Genomic DNA, 26,608 nt, shown 5'->3' with positions numbered 1-26,608 from the left:
AATTACTTTGTCTGGTATCACTGTTATTATTGGACAACTGAAAATGGAGAGCCACAGAAAAGATGAAAGGGGAAAGGGACGACATGCAAAGGTCCTTGCTAATCTTTTAAGAGAAAAAAACATAAATTAATGTCCCTGTAAGAATGTCTACACCACCTAACTTTATATTCAACTGACTTGCCGATACATCTGTGGGTATACTGAAGAAAGAAAAGCAAACAAATAAACAAACATAAACAAAAAACATTCAAATCAGACTGATGAGCGTCTCTCTGTGAAGGCTTCAATTATCCTGTAATCTGCTGCTGTGTGCCAGCCAGACCATCACAGTATGGGCGTGTTGAGCTTTGACGGACGCATTCATTGTCGCTCTTACAACACTCCAGCAAAACCCAGAGAGGCTCCAGAAGCCCCTCGCCTGAGACTGAGGGTAACAGGGTTGCTATAGAAACCACTGAGCCCACCAGGAAGCCGAGATGATCAGAGATACCAGAGACAGAGAGGGATGATGTCACACGCGCACATACTGTACACACACAAACATACAATCATACAATCATATCAGTACATGCGTGGTGTGTGGTTATGCAATGAGGACGCATCACACACACACACACACACACACACACACATCAACACATTTGTGTACACAGAAAGAAACACTCACCTGCACACATACAATATAAAAGTGATATTTAAATTATTATGTAAAATGACTTTACCCAAAACTTAAAATAGAAAAAGAAAACTAAATTGCAATGGTCTCTGCATTGACACGTCCACCATCATGGTGTAGTAATGTATGACAGCTGTAGAGCATTATAATTTTAGATCACATGAGCATTTGTAAAGCCTCTTAAAACTTCAGCTCATTATACAGACTTCATCCTAGTTTCTCATTACCAATTAACGGTCTTAATCAATACCATAATTTAATGGGTCAAAATCACACAGCAGCCCTAAAGTTCTCCACCTGGCTAGCATTGTAGAACAAGCCATCATACTATTTTACTGCTAAAAGGCAAGGGTGACTACAGGCTGGCATTAGTGTTAAATTACTTTTAATTGGTGCAACTGGCTGCAGGTCCTTTACCCTTGTGTTACATCACTTGAACACAAGCTCTTGACTTGCATACTCTAAATGAGAACAATGTGACAGGAACAGACCACAGTAGATACGAGAGAGTGCAATTAGAGATGAAAGTGGGTTTCAGGTTGCTTTTCACAACCAAACAACAGAGACTGCAACTGAGCATAACAGTGCAGGTGTCTAAATTCATGTGACTTGATAGAGATTAAAAATGCTAGTGATCCATGCAATGACTTCGTCTAAGGTGGGGGGGATGTTTCACCACCTAATAACATCTTTTGGAAAAGCTTTTACCAGTACTCACCAATGAGCTCCTTGTTCCTGATGTCAAGGGCCATATTTCTGAGAGCGGTGGCCACGGCACACACCACCTTGTCGTTGTCTATCCTCAGTAACTCCACCAGGATGGGAAGGCCTTTCTCCTTACGCACGGCAGCCCGGATGTACACTGACCACTGTCACGGAGAGAGCAGGGGGAAGATAGTTAAACAGCAAAAACTGGCCACAGTTAAGGCCCTACACTCAGGATTTGAAATGAAAGTAAAGCCAAACTGTAATATAATACAAACAATAAATTATTTTTTTAATAAAAAAAACAATCCTATGGTACATTTGTCATGACAATGATCTTCACAACAGGAAGATTAGGGAAATCCCAATTTTGAATGAGATAATGGGGATGCAAGGCGTCCACTTGAGAGCGGCAACAATACCAAAACTATCCTTCTTACTTGCTAGTGACACTATGCTTGTATGGTTCACCTTACTATGAACAAACTGTGGTCATGCATTTCTATATTTTTCCACTGTCTTATTGTCACTATGCTGACTATTTTCTGGCTTTCTTTTTTTAAACAGAGACAGACTGCAAATAAAGTGGTTGCGGTAGGAAAAAGGGAAAAGAGACACACACTCACAATGGGCCAGGGGCAATATGAGGCATTATACTGACTCATTAGTGATATACTGTAAGAGGGAGAATCATATGAACCAGAGAGAAGGGTTTTGAGCTTGGAGACCACTCTATCCTCCCTCAATAACTATCAAGGTATGCTTAAATGAACCACTCAAGTGGTGCTGCCTTGTGGGACAACTGTAGAAGACTTGGGATGCACTAAACAGCACCCAAGAATAGATATCAGTAAATGAGGTGTGCTAAAAGCTAAAAAGCTAAAAGTTTCTGTCGAAAGAATAATTGACCTTTCCAGGGCTGCTAAGGTTATAACACATTATTGTTTTACATAGAGACCAAAATGGGCAAACTATGGTTCATATAATCATTTTAGGAAATAAGTCACCCTTGGAGGGAAATGATCATATGTCTTAACCAAGAGCTTAGTGAACAGAGTGTAGACTGTGCCAGCAGTACGCCAACACAGCTTCTTCGGAAACTGTTAGCAGTGCTATTCTGAGTCAAGAGAGGGAGCTTGCTTAGAGGAGACACAACAAAGCACACACATACATGTGTGCAGTAAGGATCCAAAATAGAAAATGTGATTTCCTGACGACCACCTGCCCCCATCATTTCCTCATTCTCTCATGTCTTTCTACAGCCCCCTCTTCCATCTCCCTCTTGCTCTGGTTCTCTGTCCAGTCCACTACCAATGGAAACTCACATACTCACAAAACCAAAATCAGATACACACACCTCCCACACACATTTAGAGGACTACAGAGACATCCCTCTCAACCATAGTGTGCTTCCCTGTCTGTCACTCCCTCTTGAGTTCAAGTTTTCACAGCAAAAGTAATGTAACCCTTTGACTGAGCATTTTTTGACCACATCAAGATTCCCAGATAGCCTATTTACAACCAACATGTCTGATACAGTTTTATGATTCCAAGGTCATTCCAAGGTTACACCCTCATACTTTCTGCATTTTACCCTTATATACACCTCCCTCAAGGCTAAAGCTGTCCTCACCAATACTCTCCAATATGACTGCATGACTCATACATTATTACCATCTAGCTGCTTCCATCAGTCAGCTGCTGTTGAACCCTGGCTCTACTCCCTGGTGTGTTCGGGCTTGGAGCCTTTACATTATTACAGTTATTGCATTGCTACCGAACAATATTATATACTAGAGAACACATAAAAACGTGCGATTGTGCTGAAAATATTTCAAAGTCAGCAAGGTGGTGTAGTGAGCAAATAGAACATTATTCCAATTGATTGTGCATTTTGAGTCGTTTATCTTCTGTGCGGTGGCATTTACTGCAACCAAATCAGCCTTTGAATTTGAATAAAGACCAAACTGTTTGTTTGCACACAAGCAACCCGTCTTAGTGTCCTTGTTGATATTAACCCCTTTTTAACATTTCAATGGATATTTGCTTGCCATGAAAATACATTTATTACTCAGCAAGGACATTCTGAGTTACATTTGCCCATCCTGTAAAATCACCATCCCTCTCTGAGAATCTATCCTTTTCAATAAGCATAAGCCAAACCAGCACTATGTTCTTTTGTGTGAATGGACAGTCTAATAGATAGGTAGCCAACACATAATCACACACTTCCACGCACACTTCCACGCACACACACACAAACACAAACACACACACGCACACACACACACACACACACACACAGTAGTTTATCCTACAGTTTATTCACATTGTAAATGTGAATAAACTGTTTTATCTGTGGTTTCTCTGCACAAATAATTTGTGTACACTGTATGTCCTTTCATTCACTGCACGGCTGAGTTAGGACAAGCTCATGATGAATCCCTTCCTTTCATACTAATGGACAATGAAATGCGTATGAACACACATTTACATCTCAGTGTTTACCTGATGATCTATTTAAAACAGAAGTGCAATGACTGCAAGAGCAGCGTGAGCTTCAATTCTACATCACTAGCCATACACTCTAAGGTCAAAACACCAGTGCCTGAATATGGTTTACAGTGTATTTACATGATTATACTCTTGGGCTCCTACGATATCTATGTGTGACAAAGAAGCTTCAAGTGAATAAATAAGAAGGCAAACAGTTTGGGAAACATTTTAAACCTAGTCGTTACCTTCCAGCTGCCTGCGGCCAGGTTCTGAAGAGCCCCGGCAGCCCCCTCCAGGGTGTCGGGATTGGAGCATTCAGACAGCAGGGTGAGGTAGGGCTTGACGATGGTGGGGTGCCACAGCATCTGCACCCCTTTGGGGGGCTCCGACGTGTCCGGAAAGGGGCCCACGCCATCCCACTGTGAAAGAGGAAACAGAATGGGGCACATTTTTTTATGTTAACTTTTATTCATGAAGAGATAGTTGAGTGAACACTGTATACTCTTTTCCAGCAATGAGATTTTTTGTATTCACACAACTTTGTACTTTGCTTAACACCAGGCTGAGAAGCAGTGTTTCACTGGCCTTTCTGGTTGAAAGTTTTAAGTGTGTTTCAACTCTGACCACACCCAGCAGAAGTGAGCTCTGTGATATCACAGTGAATTTCAAAGAAGCAGGGAACACCGTCATTCACTCTTCCCATTTGCTCTTGGGAATTGATCTAATTCCATACCTGCAATATTCATGAAAGAAAGATATGTGTGAATGAGTATACTATATATTCTCATGTGTCTAAGTGCATGCGTTATGTCAGAATTACTGCATGCATGTCTGAAAGCAAACTACATCTCCAGCCAGTACACCCTGACCTATTAAAAAGTCAAAGAGACACTGAGTAAATCCCTCCCTGTAAACCTGTTATGTAGGAGAGAATGGTGATGGAAGTGAAAGTTGGGAAAAGGGCAAAAGACAGAAAGAAAAGAGACACATGTGAAAAGAGCGACTATGAGAGAATGTTTAACTCCTACATTTACTTTGAGAGAGCAGAACCTGAAGCTCCACACCTCTCTCCCCCTTTACCTCCACCCTCCTCCTCTCCTCCACTACAATGGAGTCCCTTGATGTTTGAACCGCTTTGTTGAGTGGCATGCCCACACCTCTTTCACATAGGCATGAACCCACTCTCTGTCCTTTTATTTCTATTTCTTTCCTCTCCTGCTTGTCATTTATATCTTGTCCCCTTTTCTCTCTGTTAATTCTTTCTTTCTCTCTCTCTCTCTTTCCTTCTTGCTTGCCTCCCTCTCTCCCTATTTTCTTATTCTATTTCCATCCTTCTCTCTCCAGTTCTCAGTTTTTCCCTATCGACCTTCTTGGTTTCGCTCTACTGCTTCCCTTCCTCCCCTTGTCTCAAAGTAAACTAGGCTAGTGTGTGTCTTGAGAGAGGTGCTGTGGACTGTGTGTGTGGCTGTGTGTGAGTGCATGTTTTTATCTATACATAGATTCTCTGATCATAAAATCAAAGGCTTCTTATAGTTTGAAGTGTGTAGAGGCTCTATAACAAAAGGCATCAAGTCTTTCACAGTAGAGTACTTTCTGTTGCCTAGACATCCTACATACTGAACATTAATGTATAAAGTTATTTTGTGTGTCTAAATTTCTGTAGTATATTAAACATTTCAAATGTATTTTCTTCAGTACAAGAAACATATGCAACGTTTCATACGCAGCCTTCAAATCATATTTTTTTAAAGGTGAATTCCTTTTCTTTTTAACTAATATATCACTTTTATATCCTGTATCTGCATGGTTAAGAATTGTAAAACTGTAAAGCTGCCACATTTACTGCCACTTAATCTCTACGTCTCCTATGGGGAAATTGATCATGTTGTTGAGTTGCAGCTGTCCTGTTTGACAATGCCAGTAAAGTAAATTATACATTCACATTCACGTTATCTGGTCAGACAGCTGGATACCAACATTGTTCTCCTTTTATCAAGTGACACTAGATGGCCTGCTATCTTTGCTGTAGTTCTAGGGCAACAATGTGGAATGTTACAGATTTCAGCTTTAAAAGACACTTTAAAAACACTGTAAATTCAATCAGATTTCACTTGTGTTATTTTCACAAAGCAGAAATCTGTAGAATATCCCTGAACGCAAAAAAATCTGTGTGTGTGTGTGTGTGTGAGTGTGTGAGTGTGTTCCAGGAGTCCATTAGGAGTGTTTAGGTCCAGTTCAGACTCCCGTACTGCACCTTGGCCTTCCTGTCTGAACCTCTAATAAATGATTAAGGAGACTACATTACAGTCTAACTGCCTGTGTCTCTCTCCCTCACTCAGTCTCTCTATCCATCTGTCTTCCTCTTGCCTGGTTTCTTCCCTTCAACATATCCCTGTCTCTCTCTCTCTCTGATCCAGTCTCTTGGCTTCTACCCCTCTCTTTCAGTCTCTCTGTGTTTGTCTGTGTCTCACTAACTACTACCCATCACTCTCATATTTGTGGTATACCTCTGGGTTCCTCCTACTTCCCCCTGTCTGCATCCAACTCTGCCTGTCTTACAGTCTATCCCTCAGTGTGTACCAAAGAAATGAACGTGTATACAGTAAATGCAAACACACGTACACTGCTATCCAACCTGAATCAGGTTCTGACAAACTAGTGGCCGTTTTGTTGCGATTGGTTATTTTTAAATGTAATTTATTAAGAATTTCTCTATTCCTTCCTCTTGCCTCTCTGTCTGTGCAAACGGTCTGTGTCCATGTGTGTCATGGGCTTCAAGTAGATACACAATGCCCATTGGGAAGAGGCAAAGAGACACAGTGTAGCCTATGCGTTGCATTAGCCTGGAGAGTCAAAGGTCAATAATGAATGAAATAAAGCAAAAATATAGCTCTGGCTCTTGGGTTTGGTTTGGGTCTCAAATACCAGTCCAGTTTAGTCGGGTTGGGTCTTAAGCACACAAGTACGTGTCTCGGTTTTGGGCCCATAGACAATTCTAACATACACACTCACAACCTATTCTAAGAGTTCTGTAGCGCTTCTGATTTCATGAAAACATGAGGTCTTGTCCATGGACCGTCTACCTTAACAGCCTGAAAAAAGCATAAAAGAGTAGACAGCAGGGAAGAGAGAGAGAGTAAAAAAATTCTAAGTAAAAGACAGTGATGAAGCTTTCAATGAAAAAAGTTAAGGTTCAAAAGTTTCAAATATATAAAATGTGATAAAAAAACATCAAAAAAGGGGCTTATGAGCCAATACATTATAAAAGAAGTCAATGCTTTTCAACTCAGAATATTCTCTGATTTTCATCCCTGTTTTCCATTATTTACCACGCCTGTCCCTGCTGAAGACACAGCTGCCTCAACCACTCACACTGCATTCCTGCTTCATTATAAAAGCTGTCTACTTCTACTTTTTGCACCCATGTGTATATATAAAGATGGGGGACAAATGAAAGTAAAAACCTGAATAAATAAGTGGAGAAACATAATGAATGCAGATGATTCCATACAAAGCACAAGGGGTCACTGAATATATTGAGTTTTAAAATGATGTGAATCATCATTATATGTTATGCTCTTTGCAGTCACCTGATCTCAACTCAGTCTCATCAAATCAAAACGATTGGTGTATTAGATAGCACTCTCCACCACAATCTCACGGAATCCATGCCAAGGAGCAGTGAAGCTATTCTAGTGGCCAAACACTGACACTTTCTGTTGTTTTGTTTAAAGCTTGAACAGAATGATTATAGACTTATTTTTCATCCACTCTGTCCATTCCATCCATCTATATCTCCATTATTTGCTTGCCCTCATCATCTCCTATTGTCTCTGTCTTTACCTGATCGGCTCCCTTCTTTTTCTTCTTCTTCTTGCCCCAGCAGCCAGAACTCTCTCCGTCGCGTCCGTTAGCATCACAAAGCAGGCCATCCAGCTCCTCCAACCCCCCCTGCTGGCCGTGGGACGTCTCAGCAGCCAAGCGGTACGACAGGTTCCTCAAGATGCAAACACAGTTCTCTACAGTCTGGAGATAAATAAAGTTGGGAGTGATAAGAGATGAAGTGAGGTAGGAGGAAGAGAGGTTGGAAAGAAGGAAGAGGAGATGAAAAAAGAGAGATATAAATGAATAAAGTGAGAAAGTTAAGGTGGGAGATTTGTGTTTGATGCCATTTAATGAAACATCTCGCTTGAAAACACAGAGCAAACTCAAAGTCAAGGCATGCTAATAAAAACCGCCCACTCTCACACTAACGGCCTTCCACCCCCACCCACGAGCCAGACAGATGGAGTGAGTGAGAGACAGAGAAAGAGCGAAAGGAAAGAAGAAATAGAATCTCATAGGTAATATGCTTCTCTATTTTGTTAGCTCTGACTTTGAAATGAGATTTGAAGAAACTCAGGTAAATGAGGAAAAATGACAAGGCCAATATATTGTATCACACCCCATTAAACACCACAAGTTTAGAGGCAAACCTGCCAGCCGAGGACCATGTGAGTGTGCGTGTGTCTGAATGAGAGCAAACTAATTCTTACAGTGTTGTCTATGCTTAAGTGTGTACTTTCACTGAGTGTGTGTACTTGCATGTGTGTGTTTAGTATCACTGAGAAAGGGGAGTCATGGAGTCAACAGAGTGGAAATTAACAAAGACAAATCATCAATCTTCTCTCTGTCTGACCGTTGGTTTACACAAAAACAACTAAAGAGCGTAATTGAACAGCCTCAAGAGATGCAACAAACAAAACAATGTCTCACTCCAGCGAGCTGCAGTCATGTTTGAAATTCTACTCACATGCTATTATAGAATGATCTAGGAGAAGTTACCTTTTATTTACAATTTACTTTGACATTTCATATTTCGATCTGTTATTTCACATTTATTCAGTACCCTGTTCTTTCCGGCTGCATGGTTTAGGGGATAAAACAAACTCTTGATTTTGTTGTTAAAATTATTACGTGGTACTTCGTGTCTCCACAGGAAGGTCAGAGGTTGGGGTGAGCACAAACAGCAGCCCTACAACAGAAATTATATTTTTATAAAAGAATCTACAAAACAAACTAATACAAGAACACAGCCAGTTCTGTTGCTGGAAGGTTTTGTCTGTATGACCTTGCGCTTCTTTCCACACTGCATTTAAAATCTGCTTGTCCATAACACTCTTCTGGGACACCAGACTACATACATTAATGGACTAGCATCAAAATTCCCCCTGCAGTAACAACCTAATGCAAGCTGTTAAATATCAACATCATATAATCTATGAAATGTCAACATCATATTGGTTGTGTATGTAGAATGATGTGCTTAGTCTATTAGTTCTTCCACCATCATTTTAAATTACTGTATCAGTTAAGTTAAGTGGCTCTTAGCTGTGTGACAATACATACTGTGAAACCTATTTAAATGTCTCTAAAACTTGCTCACATCCGTGCACAGCATAGTAATCTGTAGGTTGTGTGTAATGGGACAATTGACTATAAAACATAATTGTCACATTACATATAGTGAATATTCCTCTGATCGTATGCATTTCTGTGTGGATTTGTGAACATGAAAGGCAAAGAGAAGAGAGCTAAGACCGTCTTGTTGATCAAAAACACAAAGCCTGAAGAATGCTGAGAGTGATGGTGAAGGGGATTTTTGCAAGAGCACTAACAGAGATGGAACTGATTGCACAAGAATATGGGCAAAAGAACTGGTAGATAATCAGTTATAATGTTTGAACAACCTCTGCTTGTGTTTCCTAATAATTTCTACTGTCTTGTTTTAGAAGGCCAATGTTACAAATACATTCTTTTTTAAATAATCTGCACAAAGTATTGTCAAAGTGGTGCGACTAGATATTAACTATATGTTATTAAGTCCTTGAGATCTATTTTCTTGTAAGTTTTAATGATAGGCCAGATCAGTCTGCCAACTAAACAGGCAGATGAGTGGACAGTGTAAGAAGGAGGTAGTTGCATGTGACTAATGGGCATCACTATTTTAACAGTGACCACTTGCTGGTTCACCTGCCAATCAGTCTTTGTTACCCTTGCGACAGCAGTACTCCTCTGGTGACTGCAGTCAGATGGTGAAGAGGAGGTATCGGTTAAACAGTGATTAAGGATAGCCATTTAGAGAGGCTGGGAGACAGGGAGACCTTGAGAAGTCAGCCATCCACAACACTGTTTATGTAGTATTGACTGGCCCCCACATATTGTGTCATGAACACACACTCCACGCCCACATGAACATGTCCTCACAAAAAAAAAGCACAAAGCGAACATAAACCCACTCAACTTTGACTACTGGCCAAGCTAAATTGGCAACAAGAAGTGCTGCAACACTTTGAATTTTAGAGCTTTAATTTGCCCTAAATAAGACATGTTGATGAACTGCACGCTCCTTGAAAACCTTAAGTTCTCTTTCTTGTGGCTGCTGGCAGTGAAAGGAGGTTCAGCCATTGTTGTATTTTTTATTTCTCATCCCCTGTGCAATGAGAAGATTTCACCAGTTTGTGTGTACAAGACAGGGAATGAAACACTTTCTCTCTTGCAATCCAACTTCATGATTTAGTTTGAACATTTACTGTACTGATAATCTTGCCTAGTGTGGTTTTAATGGATAGAGATGGAAAGACAAATAAGAGCATGAATGAATTTATGCAGGCACAGTCATGCACATTACACTAACACAAGCTACGATGTTCAGTCACACACACACACACACACCTTGCTGTCGATCTCGCTGCTGCCCAGAGATGTCTGGATGACGTAGAGCAGAGCATCTGTCAGGCCATCACACTCCCTCATCCTTCGTCTCGCCTCCTCACCTGCGGAGCTCACATTCCTGCAACACACACACACACACACACACACACAAAGAACACTGGTTAGAGTATGTGTGTATGTGTCTGTGTGTTTGCCAAATAGAAAGAGAAAAAACAAATTGGTAAAGAAAGAGAGTTGGTGAGGAGGGAAGATAAGACAGGAAGACAGATGAAAGAAAATAGGAAAGCTGGTAACAAGAGGTGTAGAAAGACAGAGGCAGAGAGAGCGAGTGAGTGAGTGAGAGATAGATACCAGGGAACCTGGCAGCTCTCCCTAAACTAAACAATTGAAAAGGGAACATTAAAATTCTGGATACATCTCAATCTATGCCCCGAAGGCTTGCTTCAATTTAAAGCACTTGACTTGAGTCCAAAAAAAAGGGGGGGAAAAAGCTGCTTTAGTCAGACAGTTGGTGCCTGAACTTCACAGCCAACACTCACACCAACGCTGCTTTGATAATTTGACAATATTGTTCCATTTATTATTAGCAGCTTTGCCAATATGATGCACACAAATGAATAGAATTGTAATTGAACTGGAGGTACAGGTGGGTGGTGTTGGGTTGGATTTGTTTGGGTTTCAACATGGAGCTGTCTGTGACACAGATACACTCAGTAAGAGACATTGCCTGTGCCAATAAAATAAATATGAAACTGAGGTGTGTAGCATGAGCTAAATTGAATATTGTATTTCCCTTATAAATCCCTACTGGAGCTCAGTCCATACTAAGCACTGAACATGACAAAAAGCACACAAGCAACTAACTCTTTCACTCTAATATATAAGTAAATAAACATAAGAACATGCATAATGAATTACTCTATATAATGCATTTGCCTATAAGAACACATGATGTTTACTGATGCATTATATCAACAACACTCAACACAAGATCAAATAGACACAGCTGAAAGTTTATGTAACTTAAAAAAAATGACATGACTTATGGTCACTCAGCATTACCCATTGACCAGAGCATAACAATGCTTACGCTGCAGTGACTCTACAGAGATAAATTATGATGCTGTATGATTTACATAAATTCAGTAGCATACACTTTACATTAACACAAACTGGATATAATTAGGATGGTCAGTGTGTTATCACCGTGTTACTACTAATTAAATATGACCAAAAAAAAAAAGAGAAATAGGTAATTCAATTTTAAATTGATTAACAACTTGGAAGGGGGCAGTGTCCGAAAGAGGAGAAGAGATCATTTTGACATACAGCATAAACTTCGCGTTTACATGGTGCTATGAAGACAAAATTACAGACAGGATTACAGACGGGTTTTCACTTAAAACACAAGCGACATTTTTTCTTAGAAGTTCCTGAAGTTAATTTTCCAAAAACAGCTTCATAAATTCCCTCAGTCAATCTCTCGCTCAAAAACAGCATTCACTGAAATATATAAGCTAGAAATGTTTCTAAGTGAGTATAGAGCGTGTCTCTGTGTGTATCATGCTGTAGACAGCCTTTAGGGAAATCAATGTTAGAGCCATAACAAGCATAGTGTAGTATGCGGGTGTCTATCTATGTGTAAACACCCAAGAGACAAATGTATACACAGTCTTAAAAAAATCCACTCAAAACATTTCCTCAGCAGTCACAATCATCAAAATCAATTCTTGTCAATTCAGTGCATAGTGGCAATGGAAAGAGACATTGATGTCTTGTTATATTACACAATATTGTCACTATTAGTGTAGTGATAGTTGTAGAGTGGGGATACGTTACTCAGGAGATGGGGCTGGTACACTTAAGTGGATGAGTGCGTAGAGGTTTTGAGGTTATTTACTACAGCACATCCTCTGGTAGCCATATTGGGAGGCTACAATTGTTGTCGAGCGTGACCATGAACAGCTGATTGTGATTTTATAACTACTTGGCTGTCTCGGTATTAATTTCTGTGCTGCTTTTGACTGAGAATAGATGAATTTATCACTGAGGGACCAAATCTGACTTTGTGTTTAGATAATGTTTACTAGTTAGCTTACTAAACACTTTACCTCGTAATTTTAAACAGAACTACTTTGATGTGGTTTGCACAGGGGATGTATTTTAACATTAAAATTATAAAACCACAAAGTTGTTTCTTGTGGTTGAGTCTTAAAAAAGGGTCTAGGCAATAACACACTAAGCGAAGTTTGCAAATATGTCAGTGTGATCATACCATGCCATTATGGCCTTTAGCTACAATACAACTGTGTGAACGTACAGCCACGGCTTTTATGTTTTTTATATCTCTATATTTATTGGCTGGTTGTTACACACTAAACCTTTATTTGAGAACAATACTGCAATGAACCCTCTATTATGCTGTCTTGCCGATAAGGGGATATGGATGCAGACAACTGGCAAAACAGAAAGAAAGAAATCAAAAGAATTAACAAAGCAATTGCTGAAGTTTGGTAACATGAGTTTAAACATCTTTCTTTAAAGGTGAAATGTCAAAAAACGGATGAGACAGACAATAGAGGTGTGAACTAGGAGACAATGTGATGTCGTGAACGAATAAGTCCATTCATCACATTGGCATAATAGAGAGATCACAGCTGTTTCAACAGTCTATGAGATGAGGTCAATCATTTATTTTACTGATGAGAAAGAGAGAGAGAGAGGGGAAGACACAAGAACTCAATTAAAACTTCACGTTCACGGCTCCCCGCTTCCAAGAGAAGGTCAAGTCATTTTCACCCGCTTTGAATGCTAATGGCCAAACAAGCACACGATGGAAAACCCGCTTAGCAGAGACACAATTCTCTGTCAAGTCGATATAAAACAACAGAACAGTGAAAACACTTCACCTTGACTAATGTTTACGCACCGAAGACAGAGGTGGGTGGGTGAGAATGAGAGAGGGTGGATTATTTATTGCTTTAACGCTCAGCCTTGAATATGGTGACTTCTACTGAGATTTCCATCAAGTTTTTTATCTGATGCCTTATAATGGCTGGAGAGAATGTGAGAACTTTCACAAAATGGAGATGTTTGCCTGCATGGAGGTACACTGTCAAGACAGAATGAGTGCCCAGAAAATGCCCTTGCTTCAACTGTATATAGATTGGACAAGAATTTCTTAACTAAAAATCCTTTCAGAACAGGTGTTGTAGAAGCATGATTCCTGAACTGGTAATGTTCTATTTATTGCCCAAATTGTATTCAAAACACTATTAAAGATATGAAATGTTTTAGAGAAATTTGACATTTCTAGAACAGTCAGATTTTTTCCGACTGAAAATTATAAACACAGACCAATGATTTCCCTGCAAGTAATGCATCAATCCAGTCAGGTGTAGTAAAGGTTTATTTTGTTGACTGATTTCATGCACGGCCCTGCTAAACAACAATGAGCAATTCTATACTCTTTTATGCTTCAAGATATTAGAAACTATATGACACATAGGATATGTAAAGTAAAGCCAGAAAGATGTCTGTGTACTCTCAATACATTCAAGGTCCCTGTCTTTCTACAGCTTGTTACACAGTGATTTATTGACATGCCATGCAAATTCCTGTACAATCTTTGAAATGAAAATGATTCTGATGTTGGTCTTGTACTATGTCATGTCCATAACTACTGAACACTGGCTGCCTGTTGCCAGCTGCATGTACTGTTTAATAACTTGTGTCTGTCTGGACACACCACCCTGGAATAGCCTGAACACAGCTGCCCCATAGACCAGAGATGAACATCGCCATGTGTGTGTGTGTGTGTGTGTGGTGTGTGTGTGTGTGTGTGTTTGTGTGTACATGTAAAAAGGAATGTGAATGTGCTTGCGTCTGTATCTGTGTGTGTGCTTGCTGCCTGTGCACATGTGCTTGTTAGTCTAGTGGTTCTGTAATGAAGCATGAAATATTGTGCCTTTCTGCAACAAGCCTTTCCTTCTGTGCTAGTTACTGACTAACACAGTGAGGCAAGGATTTCTTATGCAGAAAATAGCCTGCTAACTTTTTTTTGTCTGGGTGTAACGTGTCCTCAGGCATTCTCACATCTTGCTGTGTTGCATCACGGAATATTTAGATAATGCTGGCTTGTTTGTTTGAGTCAGCTTCCTCACTCTAACATAAGGGATTCATGGACCCTGTTAACAAAATCTGTGCATATGGTTATTGCGAGAGCAGATCAGATGGCATATTTCATAAGAAGATGAAGGATGAGTATGGAAGATTACATTTTAAGCAATGTGTATGTGCATTAACTCTAAAAACACTATGCCTAAAGAGGGCATGTGAGCATCTACATGCTGGTTTTCACTGGTCACAGGACATTCACAGACACCGTCATTCACACACACTCACGTATGTGAGTGTGTGTGAATGACGGTGTCTGTGAATGTCCTTAAATTTAACTAGTAATCTCTACTATTTAACAAGTCCATTACAGGCTTACACTTCATCCTATCTGATGTCACTCCTCATTAATTCAGTAGATCTCATTAGCCTGCATCATTAAATAATTACCTTCTGAGCAAAAAGACACAGAACTTGATTGAACATCCCATTCAGAATTTAACAGTTGTTATTTTAGCTGCAGTTACGTAACAGGAAAGGGCCATTGGTGCCAGTGCTAAAGAGCAATCCAGTTCCTGACTTTACCTCAAAATGTTTTGAAAAATACGTTGTGTACTAGTCCTAGTAGTGATAACGTTTGCCATTAAATAGTAATTGGGGTCATTTCTGGCTTCCTACAGCAAAATAAACATTTGGCTTATTCTTATGGGAAAATTTGGGAGAAAACATGGAGAGAAGTGTGGCAGTGTTGTGGCATGAGCCCTCTTGGAGGGAAACAAATTAAAAACAAATTAAAATATTTATTGTAGTGCTGCTGGGCCAGCTTAATTAACCCAGGCATTAGAAAAACCATCAACTGATAAAAAAGTGTGATGAAGACTCGCATCAGAGCGAGAGAGAGAGAGAGCTCATATGGACGAGTGTGTGAATATGGACAGAAGTGTGGACCTGAAAAACTTTCTTTGATCATGAAGCGTAATGTTACTCTACAGTTCTGTGGTTTATCAGTGAAGTGTATGAACTAAACTGCAGACTGGAGTCTCTGTTAACAGTAAACAGACTATGAAACGTGTGTATCCTCACTGCGCTGCATTATTATTATTATTAGTGAACTTTGATGAACTAGTCGTGGGTCACATCTCTCGCCCGCGTCCAGGCGCTGTCTCTCCCTCTTCATCCCCTTTCAGTTCTCATGCATTAGTTCCTGTTGTTGACTGTGTAGTTGCTGTGGCTGCTTTGACATACAGTATGTTGGTGTTCAAGTTTGCTGTCTGCTGTAGTGTAAAACGTTCTCAAATTGTTGTTAATTGCTGTTGATAACTATTAAATATAAGACGGTGTAGTCCCTCATTCACCCAGGAGTGTTCTATCGTAGAAAAGGTTTCAGTCGTAGTCATCTGGACACTGTTTTCAGAATCAAGACGTTTCGGCTGCCATCCGGAAGTCATTCTCAATTGTGAAAAATGGGCCGGGAACTCAGAAATTTAAGCTACTCTGTGTTACTTAAGCCCTGCCCGCAGGAAGGAGTCTTCCTGAGTATCTGCTGATTACTCTGCCTAGTTTCACCTGAAACTGACCTAATTGTTTCCATTGATGGCCCAGTAATCAGTAAGGGGATTACTGATTACTGGGCCATCATGGAAACAATTAGGTCAAATTTTTCACAATTGAGAATGACTTCCGGATGGGAGTCAAAACGTCTTGATTCTGAAAACAGTGTCCAGATGATTACGACTGAAACCTTTTCTACGGTCATTCACACACAGTTATACATGGGAGCTGCCCAGATAAAATACAGACTGCTTTACTAAAGTCAACTTATGTACAAGTTATGTGCCTTGCTTAAGGGATAGCATGTCACCTCCCACCTCATTTTTATCATCCAGTCTAGCAACCTGTCAAACCATTTTTATCATCAAACCCTTAGGCTACAAATTAACTCCTTTGATTGACTGATATGGCCCATTGCACCAAAACAACAATATCATTTGAATATGGTATTGCTCTGGTTTGTATACGCCTAGCAGTGTCTTCTCACAGAAAACATGGCAAACCTTATTTATTCAGTTTCCATTCGATTTGAAATTTAAATCAGTGTACACAAAGTGTCTACTATTGCAAACACAATTATACTACCAAAAGGAGAGTGTTTCACTGTAATTACTGGTGTAGTGGTAATGCAAAAAGTATACAAAGTACCAAAGTATATACAGGTACCTGTTTAATAACAGTAAAAACATCCTTAAGGGTATTACAACTTGTACACAATGGTTAACACACAAATATTTTCTGAAAAGTAGCATCCACACATAAGTGAGAAAAAGTTCACTAACAAGCTTCCTGGTATGTGCAGGAGCTGGCTTGGCAGTCATTAAAACATGGCAAAGTTGTTTTTCACCAATTACACTGTTTAAAAGATACTAGACATTTTTCATTTGACATTTTACTTTCCAGGGTGCAATAGTGTACCTCAGGAAATTAGTTGAGTCACTGAGCAAATCACACTTTCTACAGTTTTAGTTGTGTGAAGATTAATGCAACATGTACAGGAAAGATATGAACATGAGTGAATCTCAGACAGATGGCTCTCTAATGTTGCTCAAGGAACAAATGACCACTGAGTGACTTTGTCTCAAACAGCTGGTGTGGGGTAGCTCTGCACAACTGTCTGACCATGTGTATTTGTGTGTGTGTGTGTGTGCGCGCTAGTGTGTGTGTGAGAAGGGGGCATTGGCAGGAGAGGGTCATCAGCAGATGGCACACACATGCATACAAACCAATTAATATCAATGAAATAAATATGGAAACAAACTCATTCGTGACCACACACTCCTTATTCTTGATTCATCTAATAACTCATCCTACTGCTCTCTCACATCTGTGGGTGTCTGAAAGGAAACAAATTGAAACTGCTTATGAGTGTGTGATCCTGATAAGTACAGCAACACACACACACACACACACACACACACACACACACACATACAGTGTGTACAGGAGGCAGCAGGCTTTCTCTGGCTTGGCTGTAAACCAAAAACCTGCAGGGAGGTAAACAGCCCCTGAATGGAGGATATGGAAACCCCTCCACAGGAGACCTTGTATCTGGACTGATAACACTGTATGTGTGTGTGTGTGTGTGTGTGTGTGTGTGTGTGCGCGTGCGTGCATATGTGTGAATAGGGAGGGGCTCTTTAATGCCCACCACCCGATTAGACGACATACGGGTCCATCAGCATCATTAGCTGCTTGGCCCACATTTATTATATGCACACAAACATACATGAGAAAACACACATTCACACACTAGCACACACCCGTAATTGAAACACCTGATGCCTTGACACCAGTTCATTCCCATTATCATATGCAACTCCTCCACGCCGGCTGTGATTTCTGAGATTGATTCAGTTTAACGTCTTTGATTTTCAATGGGCCCAAATGTGTGTGTGTGTGTGCTCACATGTGCACATACACACACATACACTTTGACATGTACATGTACAGTACATACCCATATAAAAGCTCACATACAGTACATACACCCTCAAACACACATGCACACACACAAACAAATAGACATTGATACACAAGTGTACACAAAGGCATGTACACACTCTCATGCATTACAGACACACAAGCACACACAGCGAAGGGATAATGAGAGAGGTGAGAGGTCTGAAATTGAGCTGAGGTACACAGGGACCTGAACATTGTGGCCTTGTGTCACTTTAACCCCCCAGAACAGATAGTGAGATAGAAAACAACCCTGGAGAGCAGCAGAAACACCTTCATTACTCTCTGTGTCTCAGGTCCCTTCTTTGAGATCCTGTTAGTCTCTCCTTCTTATTGTTCACCACTTCTACGTTCTCTTTGTTCTAATCTTTCCAACTTTTGGCCTTCTTCTCCTCCACTCTCCTGTCCTCTTTCTCCTTTACCAGCTTTTACAATTTGATCTGTAACTTCACAGTGTGGAGCAGTGCACTGACAGCATCATTCGTCTTCCCCTGCATCTTCAGAGGTACACACACACGTACACACACACACACACACACACACACACACACACAGAGTTAGGAAATAATAAACTTGACGTAAAAGCCAAAAGTCTACAAACGACACTGAAAAAAACTGATAACTTAGTCTTGAAAGTTTAAGGCAATACACCCTGCTTTGGGATAAACACACAACAACAAGAAACACCACAAATGTTCTGATTTCCATAATAAAATAATCTTTGCAAAATATAGGCAGCATTTAGTGTGCAGTCTTATCATGCACAACATTTAATACTTTAAATAATCAGATCCGTCCAATTCCCCAAAAACACATTTTCCATGTACTCTTACTGGTATCTAGCAGATGGTAAGATATATTTTTTTTCAAGAGTTTTTAGATATGCCACCACAGTGCAGTGGAGTTGAATTTAGTTTGTGATATGCAAAAAGAATTGAAAAATGACATTTGAAAAAACTCCTTCCAATCTGCATCAAAAGATACCAAGAGGGGTTAGATGGGAAAAATGTGTTTGATTTGGGTGAACAAACCCTTTATATTCACCTCCTCTTTTCTGGTGTTATGACTTAAACACAATTGACACTCAGCTAACATGTGCCAAATACTTACATTCAAACATCCAAAGAAAATTAAATTAAAGTATAATTTTAATTGTAGCTTTAAGATACAAAACTCATTATCTCTAAAGCACCAGCAGCTACCTCCACCGACTACAAATATGAATACATTTCATAGATGTTACACAGAAGAATAACTTCATAATCACACACACCTATATTCTGTACCCTTGCAAGTACCCAGTTATATACACCCATCATTTTTCTTATGCATTTAATAATTTTCTCTAACATTTCAGTGGTAATAACCTATTTGACCATCCTCTCAATCCCTAAAAAGTGCAAAGTGTTGTCATCCCCCATCCACACACAGGCAGACAAGAAAAAATGCAACCCAAATGCAAATGCAATAATGCAAAACAGCCTACAAAATACCAGAGTTAAATCAGCACAGCTGCAACTCTGACTCATCCCAGCAAAAAAACAAAAAACATTATAAGTTCCTCCAAAGTAATATTTATTGCAAATGCTAAGTTATTAGCGGTCTGAATTAGATTTGTACAGGTGTTTGTGATGTTGAGTTATTGTGTATAATCATCTTGTCCTGTACCACAGGCCCCCATGGCAGTTCCTGTGCTGTTCCATTAGAATGCTGACGAAAAAAGCTGGAGAGGATTCTAACTAAGACTGAAACTACACTTGATTTTACCTTCCAAATGCTTATTTATGCTACACTGTCTCTAACTGCACCCAAGCAATACTCCCAGCACTGCAAGCTGTAATTCAAATTTAGAATAGAAATCAAAGTGGTGTACTTCCTCTGAGGTGTACAGGAGTACAACAGTGCAGCAAACATTCAGAAATGTACAAGAGCTATGGTGCTTTATGTTTAAGATATTTTTAGATGTTGAAATTAGTAACAATTCTCCAGATGAATGAATGCCGTTAAAAAAGAAGTGCCAGTGTTGGATTGGTGTCCTCCCACTGACTGGCAGGAGATGTACATTTGACTTGTCAGCCAGTGGTCAGAGAGAGAAGTCAGACTGAAAAGCATTTTACAAGAAAAAGTATGAAAATATCCACCATGTTACTATTCATTTTGGTTAATTTGGAAGACCACAATTGCACACACACACACACACAATGTAGCACCTTACACACAAAATTATGTGAATACATACAAAAACCTGTTTGTAAAATTTTCAGAATGGCTTTGAAATGCTTTTGAGAGACATTCAACAGTTGGGAGATTCAAAAACAGCTTGAGAGGAGCTCTACAAAGTGAGTGGGGTGAGGTTTAATCCAGAGGCTGCCTGTGGTTGATTAAATATACAGCTAAAAGAGAGATGGCCAAGTGGACACGGAGGTTTTTTTTTCTCTAAACTGTGTCAGCCCTCTGTGGAGTTGGTGTGAGAGTGTGTGTACATACTGTAGATGAACAAATGTTGTTTATGGGATCAAGAACCAGAGTTCCTTTTCTGTGCTAATGGCAAACAAGTCAAATACACAGCCAGAATTCAAAATCACAACTACAGTAATGTGTTTGTGTAGGGGATTTGGCTACGTACAAAGGTTGAATTTTAGCATCGTCACTAATTTTCAAGATTGGACCACGGCAAATTGTAAAATGTAAACTATTGAGTTGTCTGTGATAATTTTCTGGAATTAACAAAAGCTGACTGAAGTGTTGTTTGTCCTATCATAGAGCTAATGTGGCTATAAGGTGAACTTGAAAATGTATCTACCAATGATGGGTGTATATAACTGGGTACCTTTACACAGTTAAATTCACATGGGAATTTCTCTGTAAATCCCATGGAAAAATGTCTTTTAAAAGCTGTTACTGCTAGGATTGGGAGTTTAAAAACACTCTGGACTTCTGACTCTGTTTTGGCAATCTTTTGAGTTAGCAAAGAACGGTCAGCTAAGCACGATGATTTTCTTATCCACTTATCCAACAACTTTAGGTTAAGTAATTTTAAATAGTTATGTGAAATCTATTTTACTTGTGATGCTCAGTTTACTGTAAACATGTGAACGTCACTGTCAAAAATGCGTGCCATTAAAACTAGCAGGTACATTGCACTTGGAAGATGACTGAAAGAACATGAGGTACAGCTGTAAGTAACATGAGGACTTGTATTAATGTAAGAGATATTACAGTATGGGCACACTAGCACTTTTGAAAAGTAAAATCAAATGCAATTGGTAAAACTGGCATGTTGAATAGCCCTGGTCTAAATACAATTATTTAAATTTAACTCAAACTCAATCAAATACAGTAACTGTAAGACTACAAATTGTTTGCAGCCTACATGAAAAAGCAAAGAAAATTAGTTCAACCAACTTTATTAAATTCAGCATATGAATTACATTGGACTTGATTAAAATGAAGAGAGAAGAAGAGAAATGCAGTGAAAATTTAGTTGCATCCACTGTAATAGTTAATTTTAACATTCTTACCAACTCTTGTTGTGTGTATTGCATCAAATCTACATTAAATAATTAGTTAGCATTAACACAATTCACATTTTAAAATAAAATGAAATTGAAAAACAAATATCATAATGTTAACATACAATTTATGTTTAATAACCAAATACATGAAGTAATTCTTATTAGTATCAATAATTTCTGACACATTAGGAGAAACAGACCTGTCGTTCCCTCCACAAAAATTACAATTTGAACCTGCAATGTGTTTAATATCAGTTTCCAAATACTTACCATTGCTATAAAATTTCAGTTTTCTACTTGGTTGTGATGACATGCCCAGGATTAGCATGGATTCTCTGCAATGGATATGTGACTTAACGTAGGAGGACTTCACACTGTGCACCATGCTGATTTGACTGAACACACACACACACACACACACACACACACATGCATGAACACATATACAATGCTATGTCTTAGACATTAGATGTTTTTTTGTATTGGTGTTAGTGCAGCTTTAACATGCACAGGTACTGAATACAGTGACATTAAGCACTTTTGCAGTGTTGGAAATGTAACTTTTTCGTATGATAAATCAAATTTAAGTGTGCAAAAGTTGACCAGTGATGACTGAACTTCTCCAACTTCTGAAAAATCAAATAAACACTGTGATCTACAAAGCTGTATGCTGCCATTCAATATTTCAAGCATTAACAATTAAGAAACATATTCATCAGCATAATGCACCAAAAAGTCTTGACACACAAAGCACTCGTACAATTGGAGGAGTTGTTGCTATGGTTACCAGCACACGTTAGTGAGAGAGAGATAGAGTGAATGAGTGAAAGGGAAAGTATTGTTTATAGTTTGTGAATATATACATCTATAATCACATAGCAATGAAGATTCAAAAGAGACTAGATTAATTCACAAACAACAATAATAAGCAATAAAACTGTCTCCTTACAGTGAATCTCGGTAGGTATTATTATATTACACACACACACACACACACACACACACACACACACACACACACACAGTTTGCATACACTGTGGAGCTGTGAAAACCATGGTGAATTATGCATACTACTACTGTATGTCTGCAGAAAATCAATAACACAACAATTTGATCTATATAGTGTACCAAGGGATAAGAAAGGAAGTGGAAACACATACAGTATGTATATATGGCTTGTTGTATTCTTATAAATGAGAGTGAGATTAGGGAAGAGAGAGAGGAAGAAAAAAGTGCACATGCCTTGATAGACTTGTCCACAATAGGAGCGTATATGTGTGTGTGTTCTCAAGCGTGTGTGCTGCTTTCACCTGAGGCAGCCTGTAGCATTGCGCAAGACCTGGGAGGTATGAAGGTGGAGCTTGCGGTCGTCATGGTGATTGGGGGAGGAGTCCCAGTTAGAGTGGGGTATGATGACGCTATTGGTCAGAACGGCCAGGGCATCCTGGATGATTGGCATCTTCAGAGCATCACATGACGACAGGTTCCATAGCACACCTGCACACACATGCACGCAGAAAGAAACACACATTAAGAAAGTAGTTTATTTTTGCATTATTTTTTAGATAATAATTAACAAGATTGTTCTAGAGAAAACCAAGTAATGATGAATTGCTCGTGTCTGCTAATTGCAATAATGAAAAATACATGTTATATAAATGTAATCAAGACTATTGATTTTCCATTTGCTGACAGAGAAAATCAAACTTTTCCAAATAGTGCTCATAAAGTATAAAACCAATCTTTGTGTGTTCTGGCAAAGCTTTTTTACGTTATGCACAACATAACTATTAAGAATGTAAAACTCATAACAAGACTCCAAAAAGGACTTTATATTCAAACAGTATCTACAAAAGATCTTGCACCAATTCAGAATTTCTGCTGTGTAACATTTTAAATGTCCTTGCTGCAATGCTAATGGTGCAGGTAAACCAGAATGCTGCTTAATTTTAGGATTATATGAAAGAATGTATACAGTATAAATTCTTATTATTTGATAGGTTTGTAGTCTTCATTTAAGATGGTTAAATACATTTATACAAGCTAAATAAAACACAAAAAAAAGACTCTCTTTGTAGGGTTTCCTACATTGCATGTGATTCATGCCATTTTAACAATCTTTCTATTAATGCTCCTGTCAAATCTGTTTTCTTGGGGCACAGCTAAGTGAGGACAGCACTCTTTTCCACTCAATTCTTTTTCACCTCTTCATTCTGTCTGTCAACTTTTCACACATTCATAGACACATCTTTTATGGAATTTTAAATCAAATGGTTCCATTAAAACTCTCATAGTGGTCACAGGAAATACATTTGGCACTTTGAGGTCAGTGCAGTTTAAGCCTGTCCATCTGGTTGGTTTAAGAAATTAAAACATCCCACAACGTTTTTTTTTATCTACTGCATAATGATACTGATTCTCAGCCAGACCTTTCTACTGCACTGGAACATCACAAATGAAGTGTGGAGGTACTTCAGGACTGGCAATGCAGGCTGAAAATGACTTCTCATTTTTATCACTTTTGAGAACCCCACCTACTCTTTTATTCTGGAATCCGACTCTACAATCTACCTGATACTTGTGATATCTGAGGAAATCAATCAGTTTGTTGGTCTAGGCGGAAAGCCAACTGTCCAACTAGTGCATCGTTTATCACACACTGCGTGGTGGAGAACACACACACACATATATACACAAATACACTCTAAGGATATGCAGAGATATACAGTCGATATATGCGACTGTGTGCACACATCCACGAGTTGGCAGAAAAACTTGCTAGTTTGTATGCACACAAGGATACTTTCAATCACCTGCAAGGACACACATACTGCACACACACAGAGACACATGCATGCTACTGTAATACTTAATCACATACAGTATGGTTAGACACACACACACACACACACACACACACACACACACACACACACACACACACACACACACACACACATTTTCTTTCTTCTTGTCAGATGGAATACCAGATGCCTCTTCGCAGACCGGTGACAGCACTAGCCTTGTTGGTCAGCTGTGACACACTCATGGACATGCAAACCACACATTCACACACATGCGTGCACACGCACACACACACACACACACACAGAGGCTCCATCAGCATTCTAAGTATGTTAATTAGTCCCTGCTGCTTGCACTGGTCATCCCTACTGAGAGAGTAAGAAATAGAAAAACAGATATAGTATCAAACAATAAGATAAAAATGTGTGAAACAGAGGGTGACAGAGATGTAAGACACAGAAATAGAAAACTAATGAGAGGGGAGAGAGCTGGAGGAACTGAGTGATGGTTTAGGGAGACAGGAACAGATTGAGACAACAGACGAGACATACAACACGTTTTTAATATGACAAACTATAAAAAGCTGCGGTGTTGAAGGTCACCATCTTTCACACATTTGGTGTCAGACTCCAGATGTCACAGGTCCCAGACGACAGATGTCATTCATCTGCACAGCTAACACACAGATAAAATATGGGCACAAATGAAGACACTCTGTACGCAATGAACCGCGTTTATAGAGGCTGTCAGCCGGCTAAATGATGTCCTGTTCATTCCACAATACAATATGCACGATACAATTTTTGCTCAGGTCTTGTTAGATGTGAATGTAAATGAAGCATAAGAGCGGCAGGGAGGTGCACAGTATGGATTGTCATCTGAAATGACAGCAATACTGAAGTCGAGCAACACACTGATTTCCTAAAAGCTCCAGGGAGGCTGCTCTGTAGCTAAACCTGACCTCTGATCTGCCTGTTTAAAGGGGCAAATACAAAGAGAATTTTTGGTTTAGAGACTGAAAAAAAACATTAATTAAAATTAAAAATTAAAGCTGCAAGCAGCGTTGAATGGGTCCTCACCTTCAGTGAGTGACAGCCGCGGTCTTGTGACTGGAGGCTGGCTGACACAGCTCTGATCTTTCAAGACCATCGGGCACTGCGCAAACGAGTTAAATATCACTTCCTGCGTCCACTATGTGGCACTAGAGAACATGCATGGTATTCCCATGTATCAAGTGAAGATCACACAATAAAACTCCAAATTAGCCTTTAAATGTCCTTAGCCTGGGACTCTCATTAAGTTTTTTGAAACAAGGAAGCACTGTTACTAATTTTGGAACAAAGTAGCACTGTTACTAATTTTGGAACAAAGTAGCACTGTTACTAATTTTGGAAATGTTACTAATTCTGGAACTCTGGAACTGGAATTCGCCACATTGCCACGGCAACACTGCTTGAGAAAACATAAAAAGCTTTGCAATTTAGCATCACAATGGTCTTTAGATTACACTTTGAAGTTGATCCAATTAAGGAGTTCGTTAAAATATGGAGCCTGTAAATGGCGAAAAATTGCATGTTAGATTCAAAATGGCTGACTTCCTGTTAGGTTTAGGGAATGGCTCAAAGAGGCTTTTTTTAAGTCTAGAGATGATACATCATCTACCCAAATTTCTTACATCACACCCCTTCTGACGTGTGTGCCAAGTTTCATGAGTTTTCCATTATCCCTAGCTGTTTTGAAGGCTAAAAATCATTAGGGGGGCGCTATAGAGCCAACGTGTATGTAAGTATTTACCAGTTCAATTGTGGGCGCAAAGTTTCGAGTCTTTTTCAGCATCGTAAAGGCCTCAATCATGTGTTTGAAAAATGTTAATTGATGCAGGAATTCAAAAATGGCAGACTTCCTGTTGGGAAATCTCTCTCAAAAGAAACTGAAATATGTTCTTTATGATGAGAGCAATGAACTTTTGGGAGTGCTATAGAGCATTCTTGGCCACGCCCGAGCCCAATCACTGCAGAACTTTGAGCATCCTAAGCCCCTCAAAAATGCAAGGGGCAGAATAATAAT

General features: G+C 39.4%; 1 protein-coding gene across 8 annotated transcripts in view; it reads right to left on the bottom strand.

The window, feature by feature from the left end:
- ctnnd2a (catenin (cadherin-associated protein), delta 2a) overlaps positions 1-26,608 on the bottom strand; it is a 252,253-nt gene that overhangs the window by 32,626 nt on the left and 193,019 nt on the right. For all 8 annotated transcript variants that reach the window (XR_006375784.1, XM_044176683.1, XM_044176687.1 and 5 more), the window contains 5 exons: positions 23,047-23,233; positions 10,592-10,709; positions 7,721-7,903; positions 4,123-4,296; positions 1,395-1,545 (listed from right to left, as the gene is read on the bottom strand). Coding sequence is in view for 7 of the 8 variants with exons in the window: in XM_044176683.1 (XP_044032618.1) it covers positions 1,395-1,545; positions 4,123-4,296; positions 7,721-7,903; positions 10,592-10,709; positions 23,047-23,233 (813 nt within the window). In the remaining variant the exon portion in view is untranslated. The remainder of the gene's footprint in view (positions 1-1,394; positions 1,546-4,122; positions 4,297-7,720; positions 7,904-10,591; positions 10,710-23,046; positions 23,234-26,608) is intronic.

The sequence above is a fragment of the Siniperca chuatsi genome, linkage group LG19 (assembly GCF_020085105.1).
Source record: "Siniperca chuatsi isolate FFG_IHB_CAS linkage group LG19, ASM2008510v1, whole genome shotgun sequence".
In the NCBI taxonomy this organism is placed as follows: domain Eukaryota; kingdom Metazoa; phylum Chordata; class Actinopteri; order Centrarchiformes; family Sinipercidae; genus Siniperca; species Siniperca chuatsi.
This window is presented reverse-complemented; position numbering and strand designations above follow the sequence as displayed.